The sequence below is a fragment of the Triticum urartu genome, chromosome 5A, assembly GCF_056163025.1.
Source record: "Triticum urartu cultivar PI428250 chromosome 5A, HENAU_Tu73, whole genome shotgun sequence".
Classification (NCBI taxonomy): domain Eukaryota; kingdom Viridiplantae; phylum Streptophyta; class Magnoliopsida; order Poales; family Poaceae; genus Triticum; species Triticum urartu.
In genome coordinates this window covers 669,914,805-669,940,015 of record NC_141877.1, presented here as the reverse complement: position 1 = coordinate 669,940,015, position 25,211 = coordinate 669,914,805, and the positions used below count along the sequence as shown (strand labels likewise).

General features: G+C 42.9%; 1 protein-coding gene, 1 long non-coding RNA gene, 1 other non-coding gene and 1 pseudogene across 3 annotated transcripts; 2 read left to right on the top strand and 2 right to left on the bottom strand.

Moving 5' to 3' along the window:
- Positions 1-2,218: 2,218 nt before the first annotated feature.
- On the top strand, positions 2,219-3,764 carry LOC147973950 (uncharacterized). Its single transcript, XR_015603073.1, has 2 exons — positions 2,219-3,103; positions 3,441-3,764. It is a non-coding gene; the product is annotated as an uncharacterized LOC147973950 (long non-coding RNA).
- A 2,490-nt stretch (positions 3,765-6,254) lies between these two features.
- TRNAG-GCC (transfer RNA glycine (anticodon GCC)) lies at positions 6,255-6,325 on the top strand. The gene has a single exon. It is a non-coding gene; the product is annotated as a tRNA-Gly (tRNA).
- A 54-nt stretch (positions 6,326-6,379) lies between these two features.
- On the bottom strand, positions 6,380-8,177 carry LOC125511519 (flavin-containing monooxygenase FMO GS-OX-like 4). The gene is made up of 4 exons (XM_048676911.2): positions 7,546-8,177; positions 7,387-7,457; positions 7,155-7,304; positions 6,380-7,052 (listed from the first exon to the last, which is right to left on the bottom strand). The coding sequence occupies exons 1-4, from the start codon at positions 8,150-8,152 to the stop codon at positions 6,468-6,470; spliced, it is 1,413 nt and encodes a 470-aa protein (XP_048532868.2). The 5' UTR covers positions 8,153-8,177; the 3' UTR covers positions 6,380-6,467.
- Positions 8,178-12,420: 4,243 nt separating this feature from the next.
- Positions 12,421-25,211, bottom strand: part of LOC147973949 (protein FAR1-RELATED SEQUENCE 5-like) — a 29,143-nt pseudogene continuing 16,352 nt past the window's right edge.

Sequence of the window (25,211 nt, the reverse complement as noted above, 5' to 3'; positions counted from 1 at the left end):
CAATTTTCCTGCTAGGTGTCAGTCCTATCTGAAATCCCGTGAGTGGTTTCTCTCACGACATGCATGCTCTATCTTCCACAGTCTTATTACAGCCTCCTGTAACTATGAAGATAATTTTGAACTCGTAACTTAACTTTGTGTTTTTTGTGGTGAAACTAAGCCATCAAGCTCAAGTCCTAAACATGGCATCATTGTTTGCATTTTACTATTGCGCCAAGTATAAGCTGGCCCACTATAACCAATGTCAAAGAAACCACGGTTCTTAATCAAGGCATAGAAGGCCGACATACGATAATAATTTACGTTAGCATTGCATTTGTCAATATGATATAGGATATCATTCATGTCGCCCGTACATGTCATCGGCTTGCCTAGATATAGGATATCATTTGTCAATAAATTCACAACCTAATCCCGGACAGCCTTGGTTTAACGGTGTTGTGGATCACCATACATGCAAACTAAACCAACTCAATACCCGAGGCCCTATGAGGTACATTAGCCAAGGCAGGGTAAAAAAAAACTGCATTAGCTAAGATAGCATTGAGTCCTCTTATTCGTCGCTCAATACGACAAAGCCTATATGAACCAAAAGTGGAGTGGCCCATTTACGTCGCCCTTTTTTCCCACTAAAATTATATTAAAAGGTTAAGAAATTTTGTGAACAAATAGAAAAGAAATCCGAGAATATGCTCATCAAAATATTGTTAAAAGAAGTTCAAATATTGAATAAATGTATTATGAAAATTTGACAAGATGTTTCTAGTGTATTGAAGAGTGTTCCTCATACATTTGGGAAAATATTTACTGTGCAACAACTAATTATAAAATAAAAAGGTAGATAAATACAAATAAAGAAAAAGGAAACATAGAAAGAAGGATTAAAAACCGAAAGAAAACAGAAAAGCTGGGACAAAAGCACAAAGGAAAGGAACCGAACTGTAACCAAAAACGAAAAAGGAAACACATAATAAAGACAAACCAATCCCCATTGTTGGCCGCCGAGGAAACCAAGAACATTGGATCCAAAAATATCACAAAGAGGATCGGTAATTCACGTAACGGGATCCTAACGAACCATGGGTTGAGCTAGGGAGGGCATCTTCTCCATAGCATTTTAAATTGCACAAACCAGTTTGACTGTATAAGGGAGCTCACTTTGGTTTGATATTTAATCAAGAAGAAAATGGCCCCTCAGTTCAAATTATGGCCTAGTACAAAGTTGTAATTATCTAGTTTTTCCTTTTTATGTTTACATGTGTTTTCTTTTAGGAAATGATTCCCCTCAACTGGCTAATTTTCTGGCTCCCATCCGCCGCCTCACTCGCACAACACGTATCCCACGAGACGTGCTCTTGGCTCCTGATGATTCTTTTGCAACTTCTGCAACATCACCAATGTTGCAGAAGTTTCTCCCGTAACATCAGTTATGTTGCAAAAAGGTGGAGATGACAAAAAATTTTGCAACAAAATCCGGGTTGCAAAAAAATAAAAAATTCTACAACAAGACCTCTGATATGCCATATCAGACAGCCCGCGAGCTGGCCGATCTTTTCAAAAAGATGAGCCGCGGACATGTACCATGCCCTTTTAATTTTTTAGCTAGATTTGGCTTGCCCTAGGCCACAATGTACAGATTGGTTTCCATACAATTTTATTGTATGTGGGCAATGCTCTACTGTTGCAGGCCGGAAAAATACATGGCCATTTTTGAAATTGTATGAACATATGTTTTAAAGCATGCCAATTTTATTACATTACAAAGAAAACATTTTATGCAAATACATGCATTTTGTTAATACATGATTTTTTTGTAAATGTAATGAACATATTTTATACATGTGAACATTGTTTTTAATTACATGAACATCTTAGAAAGTGAGTGCACACTTTTAAAATTACACGAACACTTTATTTTAATTTTTTGAAAAATGCTTTATTTAAATGGTGTTTTGAAATATATGTGAACATTTGTTAACTACACCAAGATGTTTCAAAATACGTTTTTTTGTTAGGCAAGGTGTTTCAAAATACGTGAAAACGATGATTATGATGATAAACCAGTGCACGAATGCCTCAACAGAAGAAAAGAAAAAGGGAACGAGTGCGCGTGGGCTGTTGGGCCGTCATTCCAAAACGCGAGGGTTGTTGAGACGGGACGGGGGTGAGCGGCGCCGTGCATATATATGGCAGCGCCCATCCCACAAACCCTAACCCGAGAGCTCCACGCCACGAGAGGAGGGCGGCGGCCGCCCGCGCGCATTCAGATTCAGGCAGCGCGCCGTGTTGTTCGCCGGCGGCTGCGACGACGGGTTGCAGCGGGTCGAGGTTCGTCCGCCCTCTCTCTTACGCCCCGACGGCCCCCACGCCACGGACGGCGCCCTTCCCGGCGGACGCGCACCACCTGTTCGCCCGACGGCCGAGCCAGCCCGCTCCGATGCCCGGGCGCGCTCTGGACGGCAGCGCGCCGCCGCCCTCCGCCACCGCCGAAGTAATAAGGCATAGAGAAGAAAGGCCTCTGGTTGAAATTGTCCATAGCATCATCCATCCTACCATTCAACGGCGACAGCTGCTGCCCCACGGTGGGTAGGATGGCCGGTGCTATGGGTAGCTTCAACCCGATTGTTCGTGCCACACCCCCGTCCGTCGTGAGTCAAGCAGGGAGCCAATCCTCTGGTTGAATTTGAACATAGCATCAGCATCGGCCGTTCAACTGCGGGCGGTGGTAGTGGTTGCTGCCTTTCGGCGCTGGTGCTATGGATAAATTCAACCGGATGGTTGTGACATACCCGATTGAAAGAAGAAACTTTGCTCCCGCGCACATCCAGGCCGGTGGGATTAGAGTGCCCTGGTGGCGGCCGAACCGGTCCATCGTCGACTGCGGGGAGCCAATCCTCTGGTTGAACTTGTCCATAGCATCATCCATCTTGCTGTTCTACCGAGGTAGCCGCTGCCCTTTTGCGCGATGTGTACAATGGCTGGTGCTATGGGTAAATTCGACCAGATGGTTGGCATCCCAATTGAAAGAAGGATCCTTGCTGAGTTTTTCTGCATCATACAACCTGCCATCGACTCTGATAGACTCCTTTTGCTTGCAGAAAGGGTAAGCTGGATGTTTGCTCTGGACGTATAATTGGACGCAGTTCCCTTTGGTTGCCTGATTAAGTGTTATGTATTCTAATTTGAATCTGCCTTGCTCTAACTAAATATTCTATTATCCACAAAAGAAGTGCCAATAGACTTTGATACTCCTTTTGCATACTGCGTAGGACGGATGTATTCCATCGGATGATTCATATTTGTGTACACCCGAATGCAGTAGTTGCCTGATTTATGGATGGTTGTTGGACTCATCCTGACTCTAGTTTTAAACAAGTTATAAAATCTAGACCTAATGAACTCCTTGTTTTTACAGTTATAATCTGCATCCATTGTCCCAGGTACCAAGATCTGGACAGTGCAAAGGTGATGAAGAGGGGAGGAGTCTATTGGATTGAAAGTAGTAGAATTTCCCTGGTGTTTAAGGTGTCTGTACAATGTCCTGTGACATGGTTCATGTGTTCTGGTTGTCTTTTGTGTTTTGTCTTTTGAGTTCTGCTAGAATTTTTTGCAGCTAACCTGGGGTCTTCTGCGCATCTTAGTTTTGTAAGTGTGCAAGCTTTAGAAGGTCTGAAAGCTCCACTATGTATGGGATTTGTACGATTCTGAACTGAAAATTCTTTAGAAGGTCAGAAAGCTCCACTATGTATCAGTAGAACTGAAAACCCTCTGGTTGAATTTGTCCATAGCATCATCCATCCTACCATTCAATGGTGGCTGATGCTGCCCAACGGTGGGTAGGTGGCTGGTGCTATGGATAGCTTCAACCCGATGTTGGTGACATACCCCCGTCTGTCGTAAGTCAAGCAGGGAGCCAATCCTCTGGTTGAATTTTTCCATAGCATCAGCACCGGCCATTCAACTCTGGTGGTAGTAGTTGCTGCCTTTTGGCGCTGGTGCTATTGATAAATTCAACCGGATGGTTGTGCATACCAATTGAAAGAAGGAGCCTCGCTTAGAGCTAAATCAGCCGATAATCAGTTTGAAGCTGGGAGCCAATTTTCTCGTTGAGTTTGTAGAGAGCATCCATCCATCCCGCCGTCCAGCTGTGGTAGCTGCTACCCTCTTGCACAATGCGTAAGACGGCTGATGCTCTGGATAAACTCAACCCGATGGTTGTGCATACCCGAGTGAAAGAATAAGCCTTGCTTAAAGTTATAAGTGAGCCGACAGTCAGTTTGAAGCAGAGCGTCATCTCATCTCGGTCACTTGGTTGAATTTTCTTATATCATCATACAGCCTGCCTTTGGACTCTAATGCTCTTTTTGCAGAATGGGTAGGATGGATGTTGCTGTGGACCAATTCCACTGGATGATTCTTGTTATTTGTCTACTACTGGACAGTTCCTCTTAGTTACCTTTTTCATGGTTATTGTACTCATGCTGACTCAAACTGAATATTCTGTTATCTAGAAAAAAGATAGTTGAAATCTAGACCTAAATCTTGTTATTATTCTTGTTTTTACAGTTTGAAGCTGCATACATGGTACCATGGTCCGAAGGACCAAAATCTGGACAGTGCAAAACTTTGAACAGGGTTCATATGTATGGGTTGTCTTGCAGGTTCAGTTTGCTGTGGCGAATTCTTCTGGAATTTCTTGCCCAAACTTACAAGTTCAATTTTCTATAAGTGTGCATAGTTTAGAAGGTCAGAAACTCATTCATGCATGGAATTTGTACCATTCTAAACTGAAAATTTGTATCTCAAAATTATTAAGGGCCATATATAAAATTACTGGATGCTAGATAAAAAATTCTTATTTCCAAATACAAAAAGCCTGCACCAGATATGTTATTTTGGAATCATTGACACATGAAGTAAGTGCAGTCGTGAAACACTGTTTTTTGAGACCCTCTATTTCTACTCAGTATTAGTCTATGCACAACAAGCTCCCTTGTGCTGGATGATATAAAGATTGCATCTCAGATATTTGTTTGAGCCATTTTCCTGTCAGTGGAATCATTCAAGTCAGTTGTAAGATCATGTTTCTGAAGTTTGGTGCATTTTAACCTCCTATACATGTTTGGTATGAAAAGGAGCTTGACATTGACCCTTGTCAATTTTTAGTGACGGCCTTCTAAATTAGCGCAGCAAAGGAAAAATACTCTTATTACTTGCTAGTTATTGTAATTTTGTTGAAAGATGTTGTATCTGGAAGCGTGTATAATTTTCAGTCGAACAGTTCCATATACTGTATAGTACTACCTGTGTTCCTAAATTTTTGGCAACTGCCAAGATGTCTTATGTTTGGAAACAGAGGATTTGGATGTTAATTTATGTGAATTGAATTCTTTTTTTTGAGGAAATGAATTCTTATATTTGATCTTCATATGTTCATTTTCGTTCCAATGCAGGGGCACAACAGGAAACAAGATATGGTTGCTTCTATGCATGCTATTTCTATTGCTGTTTGTTCAATTGCTATTTTTTCAACAGGAAACAGCATGAATTCCCACTTCCTTCTATGCATGTTATTTCTATTGCTGTTTGTTCAATCCCTTTTGATTTTGAACGGAGTAAGAAAGATCTGGTTCGCAAAAATGTCCTATATATTGTGAAGAGTATCATATATCTTTCATAGAAATTATTGCCATATGCAAGATTGCATTCACTTTTGTGTTGTATATAGTTGCCTTCGTTTTTCATTTTTATAACTAACCCAAAGAAAGAAAAAGTGAAACTAGAACCAAAATTGAAAAGAATTTGTTACACAGCCAAGCATTGCACCCATGTTTGGCATCCTCAGCCAGCTATCTGTCGAATCTATGTCCCCCATCCGTGGACAGAATTATGTCTACAGGATAGCTACCATATCTACGATGCGAGCACAGATTGCTGCTCTTTGCTCTTCAAAGTTTTCTTCTGTCCCTATGCAGAATTTTGTAATTGATCTTTATCATTTGGACCTCTGTTTTTTATGTGTATGGCCACGAAGAGAAGTGAAAAACAAATGCACTGTGGTCTATAGGTTTCCTTGCTCACCTCAAGATCGAGTTCCATGATTTGGTTTAGGATCCTTTTCTTCTTTCTGGCAGCATAATGTGTTGAAGGATGTAAATGGACTCATCAAAGTGGGTACCTATTTATATTTTTTTTCCCGAAAAGGTTTGCTAGATCTGAAATTGGTGGAATGTTCAAAGAAATCACTCATCAAAGCACCAGTGGTCTAGTGGTAGAATAGTACCCTGCCACGGTACAGACCCGGGTTCGATTCCCGGCTGGTGCATTCTCTATTTTTTTTTCTTCATATTTGTGTGTCCTATTTCTGCTTTGCACTCACTTCATTACTCAAATCTTGATGTCAGGCACAAAAGTTATTACCGTTGTGGAGAAATGCTCCCTCCGTAAAACAAATATAAGAGCGTACATCAGAGGTACGTGGCGAGATCACGGTGCGCTTGTTCTAGCAGTTGGGCATCGTCGTCCCACTCGTCTCGATAACTCTCGGGCCGGTCCCTCACCCTGCCTCTGGCCGCGACATAGATCGCCTTCCTCCACTCCTCGATCCTCTCCAGCCCGCACCGCTCAACCAACCAATCCTCATACTCAAACATGCTTGCGCCGAGGTCATGGGTGAACCTCTTAGGGCGTCCACAGGCCTCCATGTCTGTGTAGAATGCCGCCACATCCTGCATCATCTCCTTCGGCGACGGGAGTTCGATCCTCCCCGACAGAACCCCAGCCACCCAGCTGCTCTGGAGCTGGAACACCAGGAAAGGGATCGCCTTGAATGGCAGTCCGATGAAGGAGACGCGAGGGGCCAGCCGCGGCGGGAACACGTGCTTGTACAGCGGGCCGACACGGTTGTCGTCGACGGCGACGACACCGGCCTCCTCGTCATCCTCCAGGAACGGGAAGCTGTACTTGTACCCAGTGCAGTGCACGATGGCGTCCGCCTTCACCCGGCCGCCATCCTGGAACACCACGCTGCCGTCCTCCTCGGCACGATCGATCTGCATCCAACCATTTGAAAAAAAATGTAGCTCCATGTGATTAGAGGATTGGATCTGGGCGTGATCGACGACATTTTCTAGCACCAGTTGGTATTAATATACCATGGGATGCAGCCACAGGTTGGCATGAGCAGTGGTGCTCTGCATCCCGGCAGGCGCCGCTCGAATGGCGACGTGGACCTCCTTGGCCACGCCGGCGATGTCCCTTGAGATGTCCATCCCGCTGGGGTTGTATCCTATTATCGCCACGACCTACCAATATGATACATGCATGTTGCAAAGTTCATCACAAAATTAAGAAGAAATTAAGGCCGCTCAGGATGATACTACTGACTTGGCCGTGGAACTGGTCGGGCACACGGTAGCTGTGGCTGTGCATCTGCTTCCCGGGCCAGCCGTCTATACCTGCACATCGTTCATGGATCGACCGTCATGAAAATTTTACCAGTAACTTCGCCGACCACTGAGCAGTACTACGTGCATACTAGCTTACCGGCGTTCTCGGCGACGCGGGGCTCGGCGAAGTGGCCGTTGCAGACGACGACGGCGTCGAACACCTCCGACTGCTCCTCCTCCTCCTGCAGTTCGCCGCCAGCGTCGGCGCCGGCGAGCTTCCTCCTGCAGTACGACACGTTCCAGCTCGCGTCCCCGCTGCGCCGGACGCTGACCACCTCCGTCTCGAGCCGGATCAGCCCGTGGAGATCGAACCACCGAGCGAACGCCTGGAGGTACCGGAGCACCTCCTGGTGCCCGGGGAACCTGCGCGGGTCAACGGAGTCCTCGTCGGCGACGAAGGGGAAGTCGAGGAAGCCCATGCACTCGCGGGGAAGGTTGGTGCGGAGGGACGCGTAGAGGCTCCCGTGGACGCCGCCGGCGCCGAGCGGCTCCGCCGACGCCTCGCCATCGTACAGCCAGGTGCCGCCGACGCCGGCCGCGCGCTCGAAGACGACTGGCGAGTGGCCCTCCCGCAGCAGCTCCCGCGCCGCCACCAGGCCCGCGGCCCCCGCGCCGATCACGGCGACGCGGCGCGATGGCATCGGAGGAAGAGGAGCGCGAGCAAAGTCTCCTGTTCTCGCCGTGGCGTGACTTGCTTTGTCCATGTGGAGCACTTGATCGAGCTGCCCATTTTTCTATTCTCTTTCTCTTATACAGCGAGCCGCCTCTTTGTTTTCAGAGCTTCTGTCCCACTCGTGGTTTATACTACTATTTATTAGCAGAATACCCGTGCGTTGCTACGGGCTATCCATCATATTATTTTTAACATACGGGTCCAACACAAAAAGCTCATCCCATGATGCATCTTCCCCTTTTCTGTCGAAACCTTCCCTTCCCGCTCGGTTTTTCGTTGCAACGGGATATTTCTCGCTGGAGCCACTTTCTTTAAAACCAAATGACGTCCACCTCATCTTCATCGTGCATTGCAACAGGGATGGAATTTTTCATGTTTATAATATAACAAAGTGGGTTAACCTAACACATATTGTTGACATAAAACAACAAGTAACTATAGAAATCATTCTCAAAGGTCCATTCAACTTTGTAAATGCACACTGACGTCAGATGCGAGTTAAAATATGAACACTCCTAGTCATCAATATGCTCCACCTCCGACCCATGTACCATTCATTGCTACAAGGGATAATTGTCGTTCTTCTCTTTCTCGTCCTTCCTTGCATCTTCTAATTCTAGCCACTTCGCCAACCAGCAGCACGTCAACATTAGTGTGTTCATCATCAACGCCTCATCTTCTTCTTTCTCATTCCTTGACATCTTTAGTTCTCATTCCTAATTGTTTACTAGAATATTATTTCTTTATTTTTTTTGTTTTATTTCTTGGAACACCTTTTCTTTCTCGTCCTTTTCCTTCTTATGCTTGGAACACCCCTCTTTTCTACAATATCATGAACCATCTGACCAATGTTGTGTCATGTTGTCCTCACCCGCGAACGTTTCAACAGTAGTCGGCGTGTGTACATCCTGTAGAGCATAGTCGTCATCCATCATGGTGAACGCTAGATCGCCCATGTCGCGAGCTCATCGTGGTCGTTATCCATGTTGCCACACAGTCCTCGGCTATGTCGCCGAGAGCCTGTTGATCGTACGCCCATAAGAAAAAAGATATGTTATTTTTGTTGTATTAGAAAACTTGTGATTGCCAATTAATAGTAGATAAATGGCATAGCGCCCGAGTAGTGATTTGTTATGCGGGAATATCTGATTTTGTTTTGGAAGGTTATCAAGAAATATCTTATGTCTATCTTTTAGGAAGGTGATCTCACCTATATGATGCGATTTCTGAATTATTAATTACCTGTTACTTATGTAATTGAATTGAATCAGCACCTGCCAAGGCAAGCATGAAACAAGATCCCCTTAACGGGATTTGGTTTTTTAACGGGAGGCAGGAAAACCAGAGGAAGGGGTGGTGAGAGGTGGGACGAAATAAAACCGGCCGAAAAAAGACCGTACCAGGCTACCAACTCCTCCATTAAGAGTAGAGATTGTATTAGGAAACTTGTGATTGCCATTTAATAATAGAGATAATAATAAATGGCATAGCGCGCCGGAGTAGTGATTTGTTATGCCGGAATATCTGATTTTGTTTTGGAAGGTTATCAAGGAAAATCTTATGTCTGTCTTTTAGGAAGGTGATACTATATATATGATGCGATTTTTGAATTCTTAATTACCTGTTATTTATGTAATTGAATTGAATTAGCACCTGCCAAAGCACGCACGAAACAAGATCGTCCTAATGCGATTTGGTTTTTTAACGGGAGAGAGAAAAACCGGCGAAAGGGGTAGTGAGAGATGGGACGAAATAAAACTAGACGAAAAAAGACCGTACCAGGCTACCAACTCCTCCATTAGGAGTAGAGATTAGTTCTCATTCCTAATTGTTTACTAGAATATTATTTCTTTATTTTTTTTGTTTTATTTCTTGGAACACCTTTTCTTTCTCGTCCTTTTCCTTCTTATGTTTGGAACACCCCTCTTTTCTACAATATCATGAACCATCTGACCAATGTTGTGTCATGTTGTCCTCACCCGCGAACGTTTCAACAACAGTCGGCGTGTGTACATCCTATAGAGCATAGTCGTCATCCATCATGGTGAACGCTAGATCGCCCATGTCGCGAGCTCATCGTGGTCGTTATCCATGTTGCCACACAGTCCTCGGCTATGTCGCCGAGAGCCTATTGATCGTACACCCATAAGAAAAAAGATATGTTATTTTTGTTGTATTAGAAAACTTGTGATTGCCAATTAATAGTAGATAAATGGCATAGCGCCCTAGTAGTGATTTGTTATGCGGGAATATCTGATTTTGTTTTGAAAGGTTATCAAGAAATATCTTATGTCTATCTTTTAGGAAGGTGATCTCACCTATATGATGCGATTTATGAATTATTAATTACCTGTTACTTATGTAATTGAATTGAATCAGCACCTGCCAAGGCAAGCATGAAACAAGATCCCCTTAACGGGATTTGGTTTTTTAACGGGAGGCAGGAAAACCAGAGGAAGGGGTGGTGAGAGGTGGGACGAAATAAAACTGGCCGAAAAAAGACCGTACCAGGCTACCAACTCCTCCATTAAGAGTAGAGATTGTATTAGGAAACTTGTGATTGCCATTTAATAATAGAGATAATAATAAATGGCATAGCGCGCCGGAGTAGTGATTTGTTATGCTGGAATATCTGATTTTGTTTTGGAAGGTTATCAAGAAAAATCTTATGTCTATCTTTTAGGAAGGTGATACTATATATATGATGTGATTTTTGAATTCTTAATTACCTGTTATTTATGTAATTGAATTGAATTAGCACCTGCCAAAGCACGCACGAAACAAGATCGTCCTAATGCGATTTGGTTTTTTAACGGGAGAGAGAAAAACCGGCGAAAGGGGTAGTGAGAGATGGGACGAAATAAAACTAGACGAAAAAGACCGTACCAGGCTACCAACTCCTCCATTAGGAGTAGAGATTTATGTAATTGAATTGAATTAGCACCTGCCAAAGCACGCACGAAACAAGATCCTCCTAATGCGATTTGATTTTTTAACGGGAGGGAGAAAAACCAGCGAAAGGGGTAGTGAGAGATGGGATGAAATAAAACCGGATGAAAAAAGACCATACCAGGCTACCAACTCCTCCATTAGGAGTAGGGATTATAAAATTGAGTTAAATACATTGGAGGTGCCCTCAACTTTGGACTGGGTATCAGGTGACTTCCATTTCATCCAAGACTGCACAGAGGGAAGTCACCTGATCTCGGTCCACTGGGATCAGGTGACTTCCCTCTGTGCAGTCACGCTGTAACATTCGGCCATGTATCAGCCATCCAAACCATATCCAATGGATGGGAGAGTATCTGGTGCTACGAAGGCTTAAATGCTACCATGATACGGGTATCTGGGCCGTTGGATTCTTATATTTAACGACATCCGTGAGCTGTTGGATCTGCTAGACCTATGCGTGAATTTTGGACTCCTTGTAGGTTTTTTTTGCAAATATTGTAGAGTTATTGAGAGCCATCAGATCCGAGAATCCGACGGCCGAGAAGCTTGTATCACAGTAGCACCTAAAGCTTGGTAGCACCGGATATTTTCTCTCCAATGGATAGCAACGATCTAAAGCAAAGCATCCTCCACACTTACGCCTGTGCATCCATCCAACACAACTAAACAACAAAAGTGCTTCGGATAGTGCAGAATTGATTAGTGGCAGCAGAGAAAGAAAAATGCATCAGGTAATTTCAGCAAGTAGTGCTATTAGTGAACCATATAATACAAAGAAATATGCTCCAGACTTTGCTGCTAGGCATCTATCCAGCACAACAAAAACAAGAAAAATGCTTTAGACTTGGATGATTTCAGCCATTAGAAAATACAAACAACAGTTCTTCAGTTAGTTATCAATACAAATATTAATTTTCAGTTAGTTAGCAATACAAATAGCAATTTTCAGTTAGTTAGAAATAAAAACAACATCAATAAATACTATACATACATTAGAAAATTTGCTACCGTATACACACCGAATAAATGTTGTACATACATTACAAGAGACAAGGTACAGAGTTATGTAAATAAATGAACCAAGAAATTGTAGAGAAATAGCAAACAATGTTGCCATCCTTCCACGGTATTTCTTTAGATTTCTTAAGGACAACAAGACACTTTTCAATGAAATTCAGAACCACTTGTCATTGAAATTTAGTACCACTTGACATTCAAATTCAGAAGCAATCGTTCAAGTGTGGAAATTTGGCCATTTCACTTGTACACTTAGGCCACAAAATAATATAATAGCCCCCAAATACTATAGTTAACCATGTCCAAAATACTATCTAACGAACTTGCATGCTAGAACAAATCAACATCATCACAAGGTGGAGCCATCAACAGTTGGGTGAAACTGATGATGCCATTGTCCCCTTGAAGCCCCAAATTTGCTCCTTTGTCGTTTTCATACTTCTCATTTTGTACTTGAGGCTGGACACCACCGTTTTTCTTTTACCGCACACCAACCTTTTTCTTGTGTTGCTGCCAATGAAAATTTATAGTAATTAGTTTACAAATGAATAATACAACATATCATGCACCGTTTGCAGCATACCTTTGCTCCCCTTTTTATTGGTGTGGTAGCTTTAGTTGGTTTGTGCTTCCACTTGATAAATTTATCAAGCCAATTTTTCTTTCTCATTAAGTTTGATGAGTGAACCTCTTTTTTCTTCAACCGTGTAGAACTTAGTAACTCATCTCTTTGCTGCACTTTTGGGTCAACATTTTCTTTGTCTTTATACGGTTTGGTCATAGCACTAAGGGTTGCATTGAGTAACTCATCTATGCGTGGAGCAACGGAATCAAGTGCACTTTTGAGTACCACACAACATTCTGGAGAGTTGGCTGCTCTATGTGCCATATTGTGAAATTTATGAGACAGATCCTTGTATCGAAGTTGAGCTTCTAATTTTGGATTTTACATCACGTTCCTTCCTTGCCTATCTTGTATACTATCATTGCGCGCTTCTCTTGTCCATCTCTTTAAGAGATAATGTGTTGGCAATGTCTTTATATTCATCAAATCCAGAACTTTTAGACCATGCCCACACAATATCCCTGTTCTATTAAACATTCCACAACTACATGAAACCGTTTGGGTCGAAGGATCACCTATCACTATGCGCTCCTCCTCAAACTGCAAATCACCGTGCAAACTCCCAATAGCAACCGCAAATTTGTTATTTCCATCCAATACTCTACAACGTGCAGCCATTGATCTTTCATAATCACCTTGAAAGCTTAAAAAATAATTGGAGTGTACACTTTGCTTGCTTGCACCAACATAACACTATGATACGTCTCCGTCGTATCTACTTTTGCAAACACTTTTATCCTTGTTTTGGACTCTAACTTGCATGATTTGAATGTAACTAACCCGGACTGACGTTGTTCTTAGCAGAATTGCCATGGTGTTATTTTTGTGCAGAAATAGAAGTTCTCGGAATGACCTGAAAATCAACGGAGAATTATTTTGGAATATATAAAAAATACTGGAAGAAAGATCCACGTCAGGGGGCCCACACCCTGTCCACGAGAGTGGGGGCGCGCCCTACCCCCAGGGCGGGCGCCCCTGCCTCGTGGGCCCCCTAATGCTCTACCGACCTCAACCTTGACTCCATATATTCACTTTCGGAGAGAAAAAAAATCGGGGAGAAGGATTCATCGCGTTTTACGATACGGAGCCGCCGCCAAGCCCTAAACTCTCTCGGGAGGGCTGATCTGGAGTCCATTCGGGGCTCCGGAGAGGGGAATCCGTCGCCATCGTCATCATCAACCTTCCTCCATCACCAATTTCATGATGCTCACCACCGTGCATGAGTAATTCCATCGTAGGCTTGCTGGACGGTGATGGGTTGGGTGAGATTTATCATGTAATCGAGTTAGTTTTGTTAGGGTTTGATCCCTAGTATCCACTATGTTGTGAGATTGATGTTGCTATGACTTTGCTATGCTTAATGCTTGTCACTAGGGCCCGAGTGCCATGATTTCAGATCTGAACCTATTATGTTTTCATCAATATATGAGAGTTATTGATCCTATCTTGCAAGTCTATAGTCACCTATTATGTGTTATGATCCGTTAACCCCGAAGTGACAATAATCGGGATACTTACCGGTGATGACCGTAGTTTGAGGAGTTCATGTATTCACTATGTGGTAATGCTTTGGTCCGGTACCCTATTAAAAGGAGGCCTTAACATCCCTTAGTTTCCAATAGGACCCCGCTGCCACGGGAGGGTAGGACAAAAGATGTCATGCAAGTTCTTTTCCATAAGCACGTATGACTATATTCGGAATACATGCCTACATTACATTGATGAACTGGAGCTAGTTCTGTGTCACCCTAGGTTATGACTGTTACATGATCGATCGCATCCAGCATAATTCTCCATCACCGATCCAATGGCCACAAGCTTTTCCATATATTGTTTTTCGCTTATTTACTTTTTCGTTGCTACTGTTACCATCACTATAAAACCCAAAAATATTACTTTTGCTACCGTTACCATTATTATCATATTACTTTGCTACTAAATACTTTGCTGCAGATATTAAGTTTCTAGGTGTGGTTGAATTGACAACTCAGCTGCTAATACTTGACAATATTCTTTGGCTCCCCTTGTGTCGAATCAATAAATTTGGGTTGAACACTCTACCCTCGAAAACGGTTGCGATCCCCTATACTTATGGTTTATCAAGAACATTTTCTGGCGCCATTGCCGGGGAGCATAGCTCTATTCTTTGAGTCAGTTGGGATTTATATCTGCTTATCATTATGAAGAACTTGACAGATCAAAGAACCAAGATTTTTCCCTCAACTACGAGGGGAGGTAAGGAACTGCCATCTAGCTCTGCAATTGATTCACCTTCTGTTTTGAGTAAGCTTGCGACACCAAAACCTGCTTCTGCTATTCATTTTGATAGGTCGCATGTTATTGATGATGCCACTTCTGCTTTGCATGATACTTATGATGAAACTACTTCTATGCTTGATACTACTGTGCCACTTGGTGAATTTCTTGATGAACAACTTGCTAGGGCTAGAGAGAATGAAATTATTGAAAATGATAATATTGATGAAAGTGATGATGAAGATTCTCCCCTAGATATGAATTGCCTGTTGTTCCTGAGGGCTATGTTATGGATGAAGAAACTACTAGAGACTTTCTTGCCTGCAATGATAGAAGTGATCTTAAGAAACTATTAGCTAAGCTGAAAGAAAAATCTCTGAATGCTAGAATGAAATATGATCCTGCTTATGCTACTTCACCTATCTTTATTACTGATAAGGATTATGATTTCTTTGTTGATCCTAAGTTAATTACTTTGGTTGAACCTGATCCTTTTTATGGCTATGAATCTGAAACTGTTGTGGCACATCTTACTAAATTAAATGATATAGCTACCCTGTTCACTAATGATGAGAAAACTCGCTACTATTATATCCTTAAATTATTTCCGTTCTCATTAAAGGGTGATGCTAAGAAATGGTTTAATTCTCTTGATCCTGGTTGTGTAAGTAGTCCCCAGGATATGATTTACTACTTCTCTACTAAATATTTCCCTGCTAATAAGAAACAAGCCGCTTTAAGGGAAATATATAATTTTGTGCAAATTGAAGAAGAGAGTCTCCCACAAGCTTGGGGGAGGCTTCTCCAATTACTTAATGCTTTGCCTGATCATCCCCTCAAGGAAAATGAAAATACTTGATATATCTTATAATGGACTAACCGACGCTTCTAGAGACCACCTGGATAGTTGTGCTGGTTGTGTTTTCAGGAAAAGAACAGTTGATCAAGCTGAAATTCTATTGAATAATATGTTGACCAATGAAAATAATTGGACACTTCCTGAACCAACTCCTAAGCCAACTATGAAGAAAAGGGGTATTCTACTTCTCAGTCCTGAAGATATGCAAGAGGCAAATAAATCTATGAAAGAAAAAGGTATAAAAGCTGAAGATGTTAAGAATTTACCTCCTGTTGAAGAAATACATGGTCTTAATTCATCACATATTGAAGAAACACACGGTCTCGATAACCCGATACAGGTAGTAAAGGTAAATTCTCTCTATAGATATGATAAAGCTGAAATCCCTCTTGCTAAGTATGCTAGCCAATGTTTGGATGAATTTGATAACTTTATGGTTAAGCAAGAAGATTTTAATGCTTATGTTGGCAGACAATTGAAACGCAATGCTTATATGACTGAACACTTGAGTGATTATATGGCCAGTGTTAAAGGTGAACTTAAACTTATTAGTAAACATGCTTCTATGGTTACCACTCAAGTAGAACAAGTACTTAAAGCTCAGAATGATTTGCTCAATGAATTGAATAGTAAAAATAATGATAATGCTGTTAGAGTTATGACTAGAGGTAAAATGACTCAGGAACCTTTGTACCCTGAGGGCCATCCTAAGAGAATTGAGCAAGATTCTCAGAGAATTAATACTGATGCACCTAGTCCTTCTAAAAGGAAGAAAAAGAAAAATGATAGGACTTTGGATGCTTCTAGTGAACCTGTTGTAGACACACCTGAGAATCCTAATGATATTTCTATTTCTGATGTTGAAACACAATCTGGTAATGAACATGAACCTAGTGACAATATTAATGATGATGTTCATGTTGATGCTCAACCTAGCAATAATAATGATGTAGAAACTGAACCTATTGTTGATCTTGATAACCCACAATCAAAGAATCAACATTATGATAAGAGAGACTTTGTTGCTAGGAAGCACGATAAAGAAAGAGAACCATGGGTTCAGAAATCCATGCCCTTTCCTCCTAAACCATCCAAGAAAAAGTATGATGAGGATTTTGAGCGCTTTGCTGAAATGATTGGACCTATCTTTTTGTGTATGCGTTTGATTGATATGCTTAAAATGAATCCTTATGCTAAGTATATGAAGGAAATAGTTACTAATAAGAGAAAGATACCTGAAGCTGAAATTTCCACCATGCTTGCTAATTATACTTTTAAGGGTGGAATACCAAAGAAACTTGGAGATCCCGGAGTACCAACTATACCATGCTCCATTAAAAGAAACTATGTAAAAACTGCTTTATGTGATCTTGGAGCCGGTGTTAGTGTTATGCCTCTCTCTTTATATTGTAGACTTGATTTGAATAAGTTGACACCTACTGAAATATCTTTGCAAATGGCTGATAAATCAAATGCTATACCTGTCGGTATTTGTGAGGATGTGCCTGTTGTGGTTGCAAACGTTACTATTTTAACGGACTTTGTTATTCTTGATATTCCCGAGGATGATAGTATGTCTATTATTCTTGGAAGGCCCTTTTTGAATACTGCAGGAGCTGTTATTGATTGCACCAAAGGCAATGTCACTTTTCATGTTAATGGTAATGAGCATACGGTACACTTTCCGAGGAAATAACCTCAAGTCCACAGTATCAATTCTATTGGAAAAATTTCAACAATTACTATTGGAGGTTTTGAATTTCCTCTTCCTACTGCCAGGAAGAAATATGATATTCTTATTGATGGGGACATGCATATCCCCGTTGAGGTGACCTAGTGTTATTTGAAAATTCTCCGGTTTCATGATTATTCGAAATGAGTTTGTTAACAAGACCTGATCAACCTTGTTAGTGGATTCCTTTTGATGAGCATGAGATGGATGAATTTAGAAAACACAACTCTGTGTACCCTCTTTTTACTTTCTGTTATTTATATTAAATAAAGCAAAAATAGCATTTTTCTGTCTATTTTCTGAATTATCCATACAATAAAAAATACCCCAAAAATAAAAGTTCTCCAAATGCCCTGAAAATTAAATATGATTTTTTAGAATATTTTAGAATATCTGGCACTGAAAACACAGCAGGGGGAGCAGCCACATGCCCACGAGGGTGGAGGGCGTGCCCTACCCCCTTGGGCGTGCCCCCTGCCTCATGGACCCCACGTGGGTCCCCTCTACTTATTCCAGCTACCACACGCTCCTTCTTCCTCCCAAAAAAATCATCAACCAGCTCAAACCCGAGACCAAGCTCATCTTGCTGCCATTTTCGATCTCCTAGCTCAAAGCTCCATTCACAAAACTGCTTTGGGGGATTGTTCTTTGGTATGTGACTCCTCCAATGGTCTGATTAGTTTTTGTTCTAGTGCTTTATTCATTGCAATTTTTTTCTGCTTAGGTGACCCTGTTCTTGAGCTTGCATGTCAAATTTATGTGGTCAAAAGTAGTTTTAATGCATGATATTGGCTCTAGGCACCTGTAGGAGTAGTTGCTATCAATTTTGTTGAGTTTGGTTCACTTTTATTTTGAAGTTACTAAAAATTTCAGAAATTTTTCAGAGGAAGAAATATGTTTAGGAAAATGTACCAAGGTGGTTCTTCAAGAAAGCAAGGACCCAGGCCCGCAATACGCGATGCGGACGAGGAACCGCCAAGGGATGCTCAAGTGCGGCCTTGTGAATAGCCGTTAGAGGACTTCATGGTTCGAGCAGGAATCAAGGAGGAATTTGAAGCATATGTGCGTAATGCTGATCTTGAGAGCTTCGAGGCAGATAAGTTCCGTCAATACCTGTAACACCCTCGATGCGACTATAGCTCCCACGTGTCGAGGCACGACTTAGAGACATAATCGCATTGAAGGCATATGTCGCAAGTTAGGCAATCTTCACAACATCCCATGTAATATAATAATGAAAGGGAAGATAACATAGTTGGCTTACACTCGCCACGTCAATCAAGTACATAAATAACATTACATCATCCAAACACTCATGGCCCGACTACGGCGCCAAAATAAAAGAGAACCCAACATGCGACACGGTCCCAATCACCCCCAACTGGGCACCACTACTGATCATCGGGAAAGGAAACATAGTATCGTTGAGAGTCTTCGTCGAACTCCCACTTGAGCTCATACGCGTCTCCTGGAGCGGAATCATCAGGCCCTGCATCTGGTGTAATAGTAATCTGTGAGCCACAGGGACTCAGCAATCTCGCACCCTCGCGATCAAGACTATTTAAGCTTATAGGTAAGGCAAGGTAAAAATATGTGGAGCTGCAGCAAGCGACTAGCATATATGGTGGCTAACTTATTCGCAAAAGAGAGAGCAAGAAGAGGAGGCAAAGCACGAGCGAGAAACTAGAGAGCAACCTGCGCAAACATTACTCCAACACCGTGTCCACTTCCCGGACTCCGCCGAGAAGAGGCCATCACGGTAACACACTCGGTTGATTCATTTTAGTTAAGTTAAGGTTCAAGTTATCTACAACCGGACATTAACAAATTCCCATCTGCCCATAACCACGGGCACGGCTTTCGAAAGTTCAAATCCCTGCAGGGGAGTCCCAACTTAGCCCATGACAAGCTCTCACGGTCAACGAAGGAATAGACCTCCTCCCAAGACGTTCCGATCAGACTCAGTATCTCAGTAATTCAAGACACTTCGGCAGGTTAAAACAAGACCAGCAACACCGCTCGAATCTGCCGACAAATCCCGATAGGAGCTGCACATATCTCGTTCTCAGGGCACACTCAGATGAGACTAGCTATGAGTAAAACCAACCCTCAAGTTTCCCCGAGGTGGCCTCGCAGGCAGCTCAGTTCGGACCAACACTCAGAGGAGCACTGGCCCGGGGGGGGGGGTTAAAATAAGATGACCCTTGGGCTCCGGTAACCCAAGGGAAAAAGAGGCTAGGTGGCGAATGGTAAAAACAAGGTTGGGCATTGCTGGAAAAGCTTTAATCAAGGCGAACTATCAAGGGGTTCCAATTATAACCCAACCGCGTAAGGAACGCAAAATCCGGGAACATAACACCGATATGACGGAAACTAGGGCGGCAAGAGTGGAACAAAACACTAGGCGAGAGGCCGAGCCTTCCACCATTTACCAAGTATATAGATGCATTAAGAAAACAAGATAATATAATGATATCCCAACAAGTAAATAAATATCCCAACAAGGAACGGCCTTCCAATCTTCACCTGCAACTAGCAACGCTATAAGAGGGGCTGAGCAAAGCGGTAACATAGCCAATCAACGGTTTGCTAGGACAATGGTGGGTTAGAGGTTTGACATGGCAATTTGGGAGGCTTGAAAGCAAGTGGTAGGCATCGTAGCAATGGAATAGCAAAAGAGTGAGCAAACTAGCATAGCAAAGATAGTAGTGATTTCGAGGGTATGATCATCTTGCCTGCACAGTTGTCAGAGTTGACTGGATCCTTGAAAGCAAACTCAACGGGCTCCTCGTTAGCGAACTTGTCTCCCGGCTCTACCCGAACAAGACAAACAAGCAACAAGGATACAATCAACCACGTGCAAACTCAAACAACACAATGCAAAGATGATATGCTATGCGGGATGCGATGCAGGATGCAAAATGCAAGATATGACAGGAAATGCATGAACCTGGCCTCAACTTTGAAATCCAAATGTGCCACTGGAAAGATGAGATGAAATCGCTTGAAAACGATATAAAGAACGCCGGAATCGGAGTTACGGTTTGGAAATGGCAAGCGATTCAAAATTGACACCGGTCTGCGATTTACAGCACGTAGCCAACTAAATGCAATGAGATGAACATGCTACAGCACTCAAACATGACAATAAAATACATGTCAGGGATGCACACAAGATGCTTAACAAAAATCTAGCACTGAGCTACGGCCAATTCATCCATTAACAGGTTCAAACAAGCATGGCAAAAATGCATATGGCAAACAGATCTCAGACTTAGTGAAATTAACACTTGTCTGGAATTTCAGATCAGGTAGCACTCTTCGGAGCAACAAAACTACATGCTATAGGACCTTAACATGGCAAATTAAAGCATGGCATGGAGCTACTCAAAGATCTTAACAAAAGTCCCTTAGTGACCTTGAGACAAAAGGGATCAGAAAATACAATTGCAAGCATGTGAACATAGCAAAAACATAATCAGATCACAGACTTAGTGAAAACTGACACATGCTGAAATATAACTCAAGTAGGCATGTTTACGAGCTCGATGCACTCACTACGGTGAAAGTCATGGCAAGACAAGCATACATCCATCAAGAAGGCACAAAATGCAAGCTAGACATGGCAAGAACAATAGCATAGCATGCACGGATCAACTACAACATCATCGGCAAAATTGCAAACAAGTTGACAATCTGCCCAGATTCACAAAGTAGCAAAAATAGAGCTCGATTGACTCAAGCTAGGGTGCTCCATAATTTCAAACAAAGATATGGATGGATAGAGCACTACAAGATTAACAAAAAATCCTTACTGATCATCCTCAAAAGAGGCACGGATCACTAGGAAACAACATGAACATATGGCATCATGATATAAACAGCTCCAGGACTTAGTGAAATTACTAAGTCCCTGAAAACAGAATTAGTAAGTGCACCACTTTGCAAGCTTGCACAAGTCACCACACACATCGCAAAAATACATGGGTTGCACCTCTGGAAAGATGACAAAACCCTTAACAAAACACATGTAGAGCATCAGGGCATATCATGCACACATTAATCATGGCAAAAATGACAAAAAGCTAAACGGAGCAGCAGATCTGGCAATTATCTCAAGTAGCCCTCTTCTAACAGCATTTCGGGCATCAAGATGAACTCAAATGAAAATGATGCAATGGAATGAAATGATGTACTCTCTGAGATGAACATTTTGATATGCTATATGCATGAATCGGAGCTACGGATGCAAAGTTACGGGGTCATGAACAGGAGCACTTGGATCAGAAATTCTGGGACTTAGAGAAAAATGCAACCTCCGGATTAGGGTTTACTGTTCATCGCGAGCCGGATCCAGATCGGGCGGCGCGCCGTTCGAGGTTGACCGGGGCAGCTCGCCGGAGTCGATGGCCACGGTGGCCGGAGCTTGACGGGGAGGCGGCGGCGCGGCGGCTGCGGAGGAGAACGGCGGCGAGGTCGATGCGGCGCGGGGCGGCGCGGACCGGGTCGAGGCGAAGCGGAGCGGCGGCTGCCGGCGTCGAGTCAGAGCGGCGGAGCGGCGTTGGAGGGCGGCGGCGGCCGGCTTCGAGACGGCGTGGCCGGGCGGAGAAGGGCGGCGCGGGCGGCGTTCGACGGGAGAGGAGGCGGGGCCCGGGCGCGCGCGGGGAGGGCCGGCCTTGGGCCCGACGGGCCGGCGGGTGTGGCGGCGGTGATGTGGTCCGGGGCGCCCACGTGGCGGCTCCCGGTTGGCGGAGATGGATCCGGACGTTGGCCGGCCTGTGCGGACACGTCCGGCGGCGGCGGAGATGGTTTTTTTTAGGGTTTGACGAGGGGATCCGAGATTTGGAATGGGGGAGGTATATATAGGCATAGAGGGAGCTAGGAGAGTCCAAATGAGGTGCGGTTTTCGGCCACGCGATCGTGATCGAACGCTCTAGATGATGGAGCAGAGTTAGGTTGGTTTTGGGCCAAATTGGAGGGGTGTTGGGCTGCAACACACATGAGGCCTTTTCGGTCCCTCGGTTAACCGTTGGAGTATCAAATGAAGTCCAAATGATACGAAACTTGACAGGCGGCCTACTGGTAGTAAACCAAGGCCGCTTGGCAAGTCTCAGTCCAATCCGGAAATGTTTAATCCCCACACACGAAAGAAAGCTAGAAATGACCACCGGAGGAGAACGAAGCGCCAGAATGCAAAACGGACAACGGGGAAAATGCTTGAATGCATGAGACGAACATGTATGCAAATGCAATGCACATGATGACATGATATGAGATGCATGACAACGACAACAACACACGGAGACAAATAACCCGAACCCGAGGAAATAAATATAACTTAACGCCGAAACGGCAAGAGTTGGAGTACAAATTGGGAAAGTTACATCCGGGGTGTTACAATACCTCTATTTAACTGATTCATTTGTGAGAAGGTTTAAATTTTCATCATCACACAATTCTCAAACTGTCCTGTTCGATCTTCATGATAAATCTTATACCATGGACTTAGAAGATTTTAACACTGCTTGTAAACTCCCACAGTGGGGTAATGTTAGTGAACCTCGCAAATCTGAATTTAGAGATTTTCTTGCTAGTATTACAGTGGGGGAATCTAGAGATGTAACACAAGCCACCATAGGGAGCATTCATTTTCCTGCTATACATTATTTTTCTCTCTTCATAGGAAGGTGCATAAACGGTAAAGATGAAGCATGTCACATGTGTGTACCTGATCTTAGCATTCTCAGGAGTGCTGTTTTAGGAGATAAATAATACAACTTGGGGGCTATTGTTGCACGTAGGTTGCATAATAATCGTATTAATGGAGATTTCTTTGGTGGAATTTATGCAACTCGTATAGCTAACTTTCTTGAGATACCCATACGTGGAGATGATATTGAGTTGCCTCCTTCTTATCTAGATTATGATGATATGGTTCGTCATCAGTTTGTTGAGAGGAATGATCAGTTCCTCCAGTACCGACTAATCTTTGACAGATGACGCACCTATCACGTCGCTCTCCCTGCTCCTACTTTCTTTGACTTTTGGGCAAAGGGGAGCTATTTTATAACCAGGGAGGAGGAGACCAAGTACGAGAGGAGGGCGGAGACAGCTCGCCTCCAAGCTGTAGCTCATCAGGCAATTGCCGCTGCATCTCAGTACGATCCCAACTATAACTTTGGATATCCGCCAGGCCAGCCATGGCCATAGACCAACTTAGGCCAAAAGCCTAAGCTTGGGGGAGTACGTATTTCTCACCGACATTACATTCATGTTCACACACTCATGCTAGTTGTCGGTGCTCATACTTTTTCATTGTAATACACATGCTAGTTTATTTCCCTTTTTTATGCTTTCTTCTTGTGTGTTTGATAAACCTTAAGAAACCAAAAAAATTAGTTGTAGCTTTTAGTTGGTTTACTTTCCATGCTGTAGTAGTAGTAATCAAAAAAAGAAAACCCAAAAAGATTTCTCGTTCTTCTTTTTCTTGTTGGGAGATTTCCCGTGTAAATAGTTTTATTTCTTTTCTTGTTCTTTGGGGGCCGAGAGAAGAAGACCATAATGAAAATGTTGAGTGGCTCTCATATGCATTTTTGTTGATCTAAAAAAGAGCCCATATTACCTTGTCTTCTCTCTTGAATTGAATGCTTGCAGATTCCAGCTTAGTCCAATGCATGTGCACTATTATTATTATCCACACTATTCGGTCGTGCAAGTGAAAGGCAATAATGATGATTATATGATGAACTTATTGAGATGAGAAAAGCTGGTATGAACTCGACCTCTCTTGTTTTTGTAAATATGATTAGTTCATCGTTCCTGATTCAGCCTATTATGAAAGAAACATGTTTGCAATGACAATTAGAGATTGTAGTTGCTTATGCCATGCTTAATTAGCTAGGAGTTTATAATGGTTTACCTTGCATGTCAACATGCTATTAAAATGGTTGTGATGTGGTATGATAGGGTGGTATCCTCTTTTGAACGATTCGAGTGGCTTGACTTGGCACATGTTCACGCATGTAGTTGAAACAAAATCAACATAGCCTGTACGATATTTATGTTCATGGTGCATTATATCCTACTCATGCTTGCATTCGGTGTCGATTAATTTTAATGCATGTTCATGACTGTTGTCGCTCTCTAGCTGGTCGCTTCCCAGTCTTTTTCTAGCCTTCACTTGTACTAAGCGGGAATACTGCTTGTGCATCCAATTCCATAAACCCCAAAGTTGTTCCATATGAGTCCACCATACCTACCTATATACGGTATCTACCTGCCGTTCCAAGTAAATTTGTATGTGCCAAACTCTAAATCTTCAAATAATCATTCTGTTTTGTATGCTCGAATAGCTCATGTATCAACTAGGGCTATCTGTATCTTCCATGCTAGGCGGGTTATTCTCAAGAGGAGTGGACTCTGCTCCTCACTCACGAGAAAATGGCTGGTCACCGGGATGCCCAGTCCCATGCTTTAAGCAAATCAAATCAAAATAATTGCAAACAAAACTCCCCCCGGACTCTTGTTAGTTGGAGGCACTCGTTGTTTCGAGCAATCCATGGATTGATGCTTGTTGGTGGAGGGGGAGTATAAACTTTACCATTCTGTTTGGGAATCGCCTATAATGCGTGTATCATGGAAGATATCGA

Bases quoted from the DNA above. Each gene is read 5' to 3' on its own strand.
- LOC125511519 (XM_048676911.2), bottom strand. From the start codon at position 8,152: ATGGACAAAGCAAGTCACGCCACGGCGAGAACAGGAGACTTTGCTCGC. The intron at 7,458-7,545 runs GTAAGCTAGTAT...AACGATGTGCAG, and splicing joins CCGCGTCGCCGAGAACGCCG to GTATAGACGGCTGGCCCGGG. The intron at 7,053-7,154 runs GTATATTAATAC...GGTTGGATGCAG, and splicing joins ACCTGTGGCTGCATCCCATG to ATCGATCGTGCCGAGGAGGA.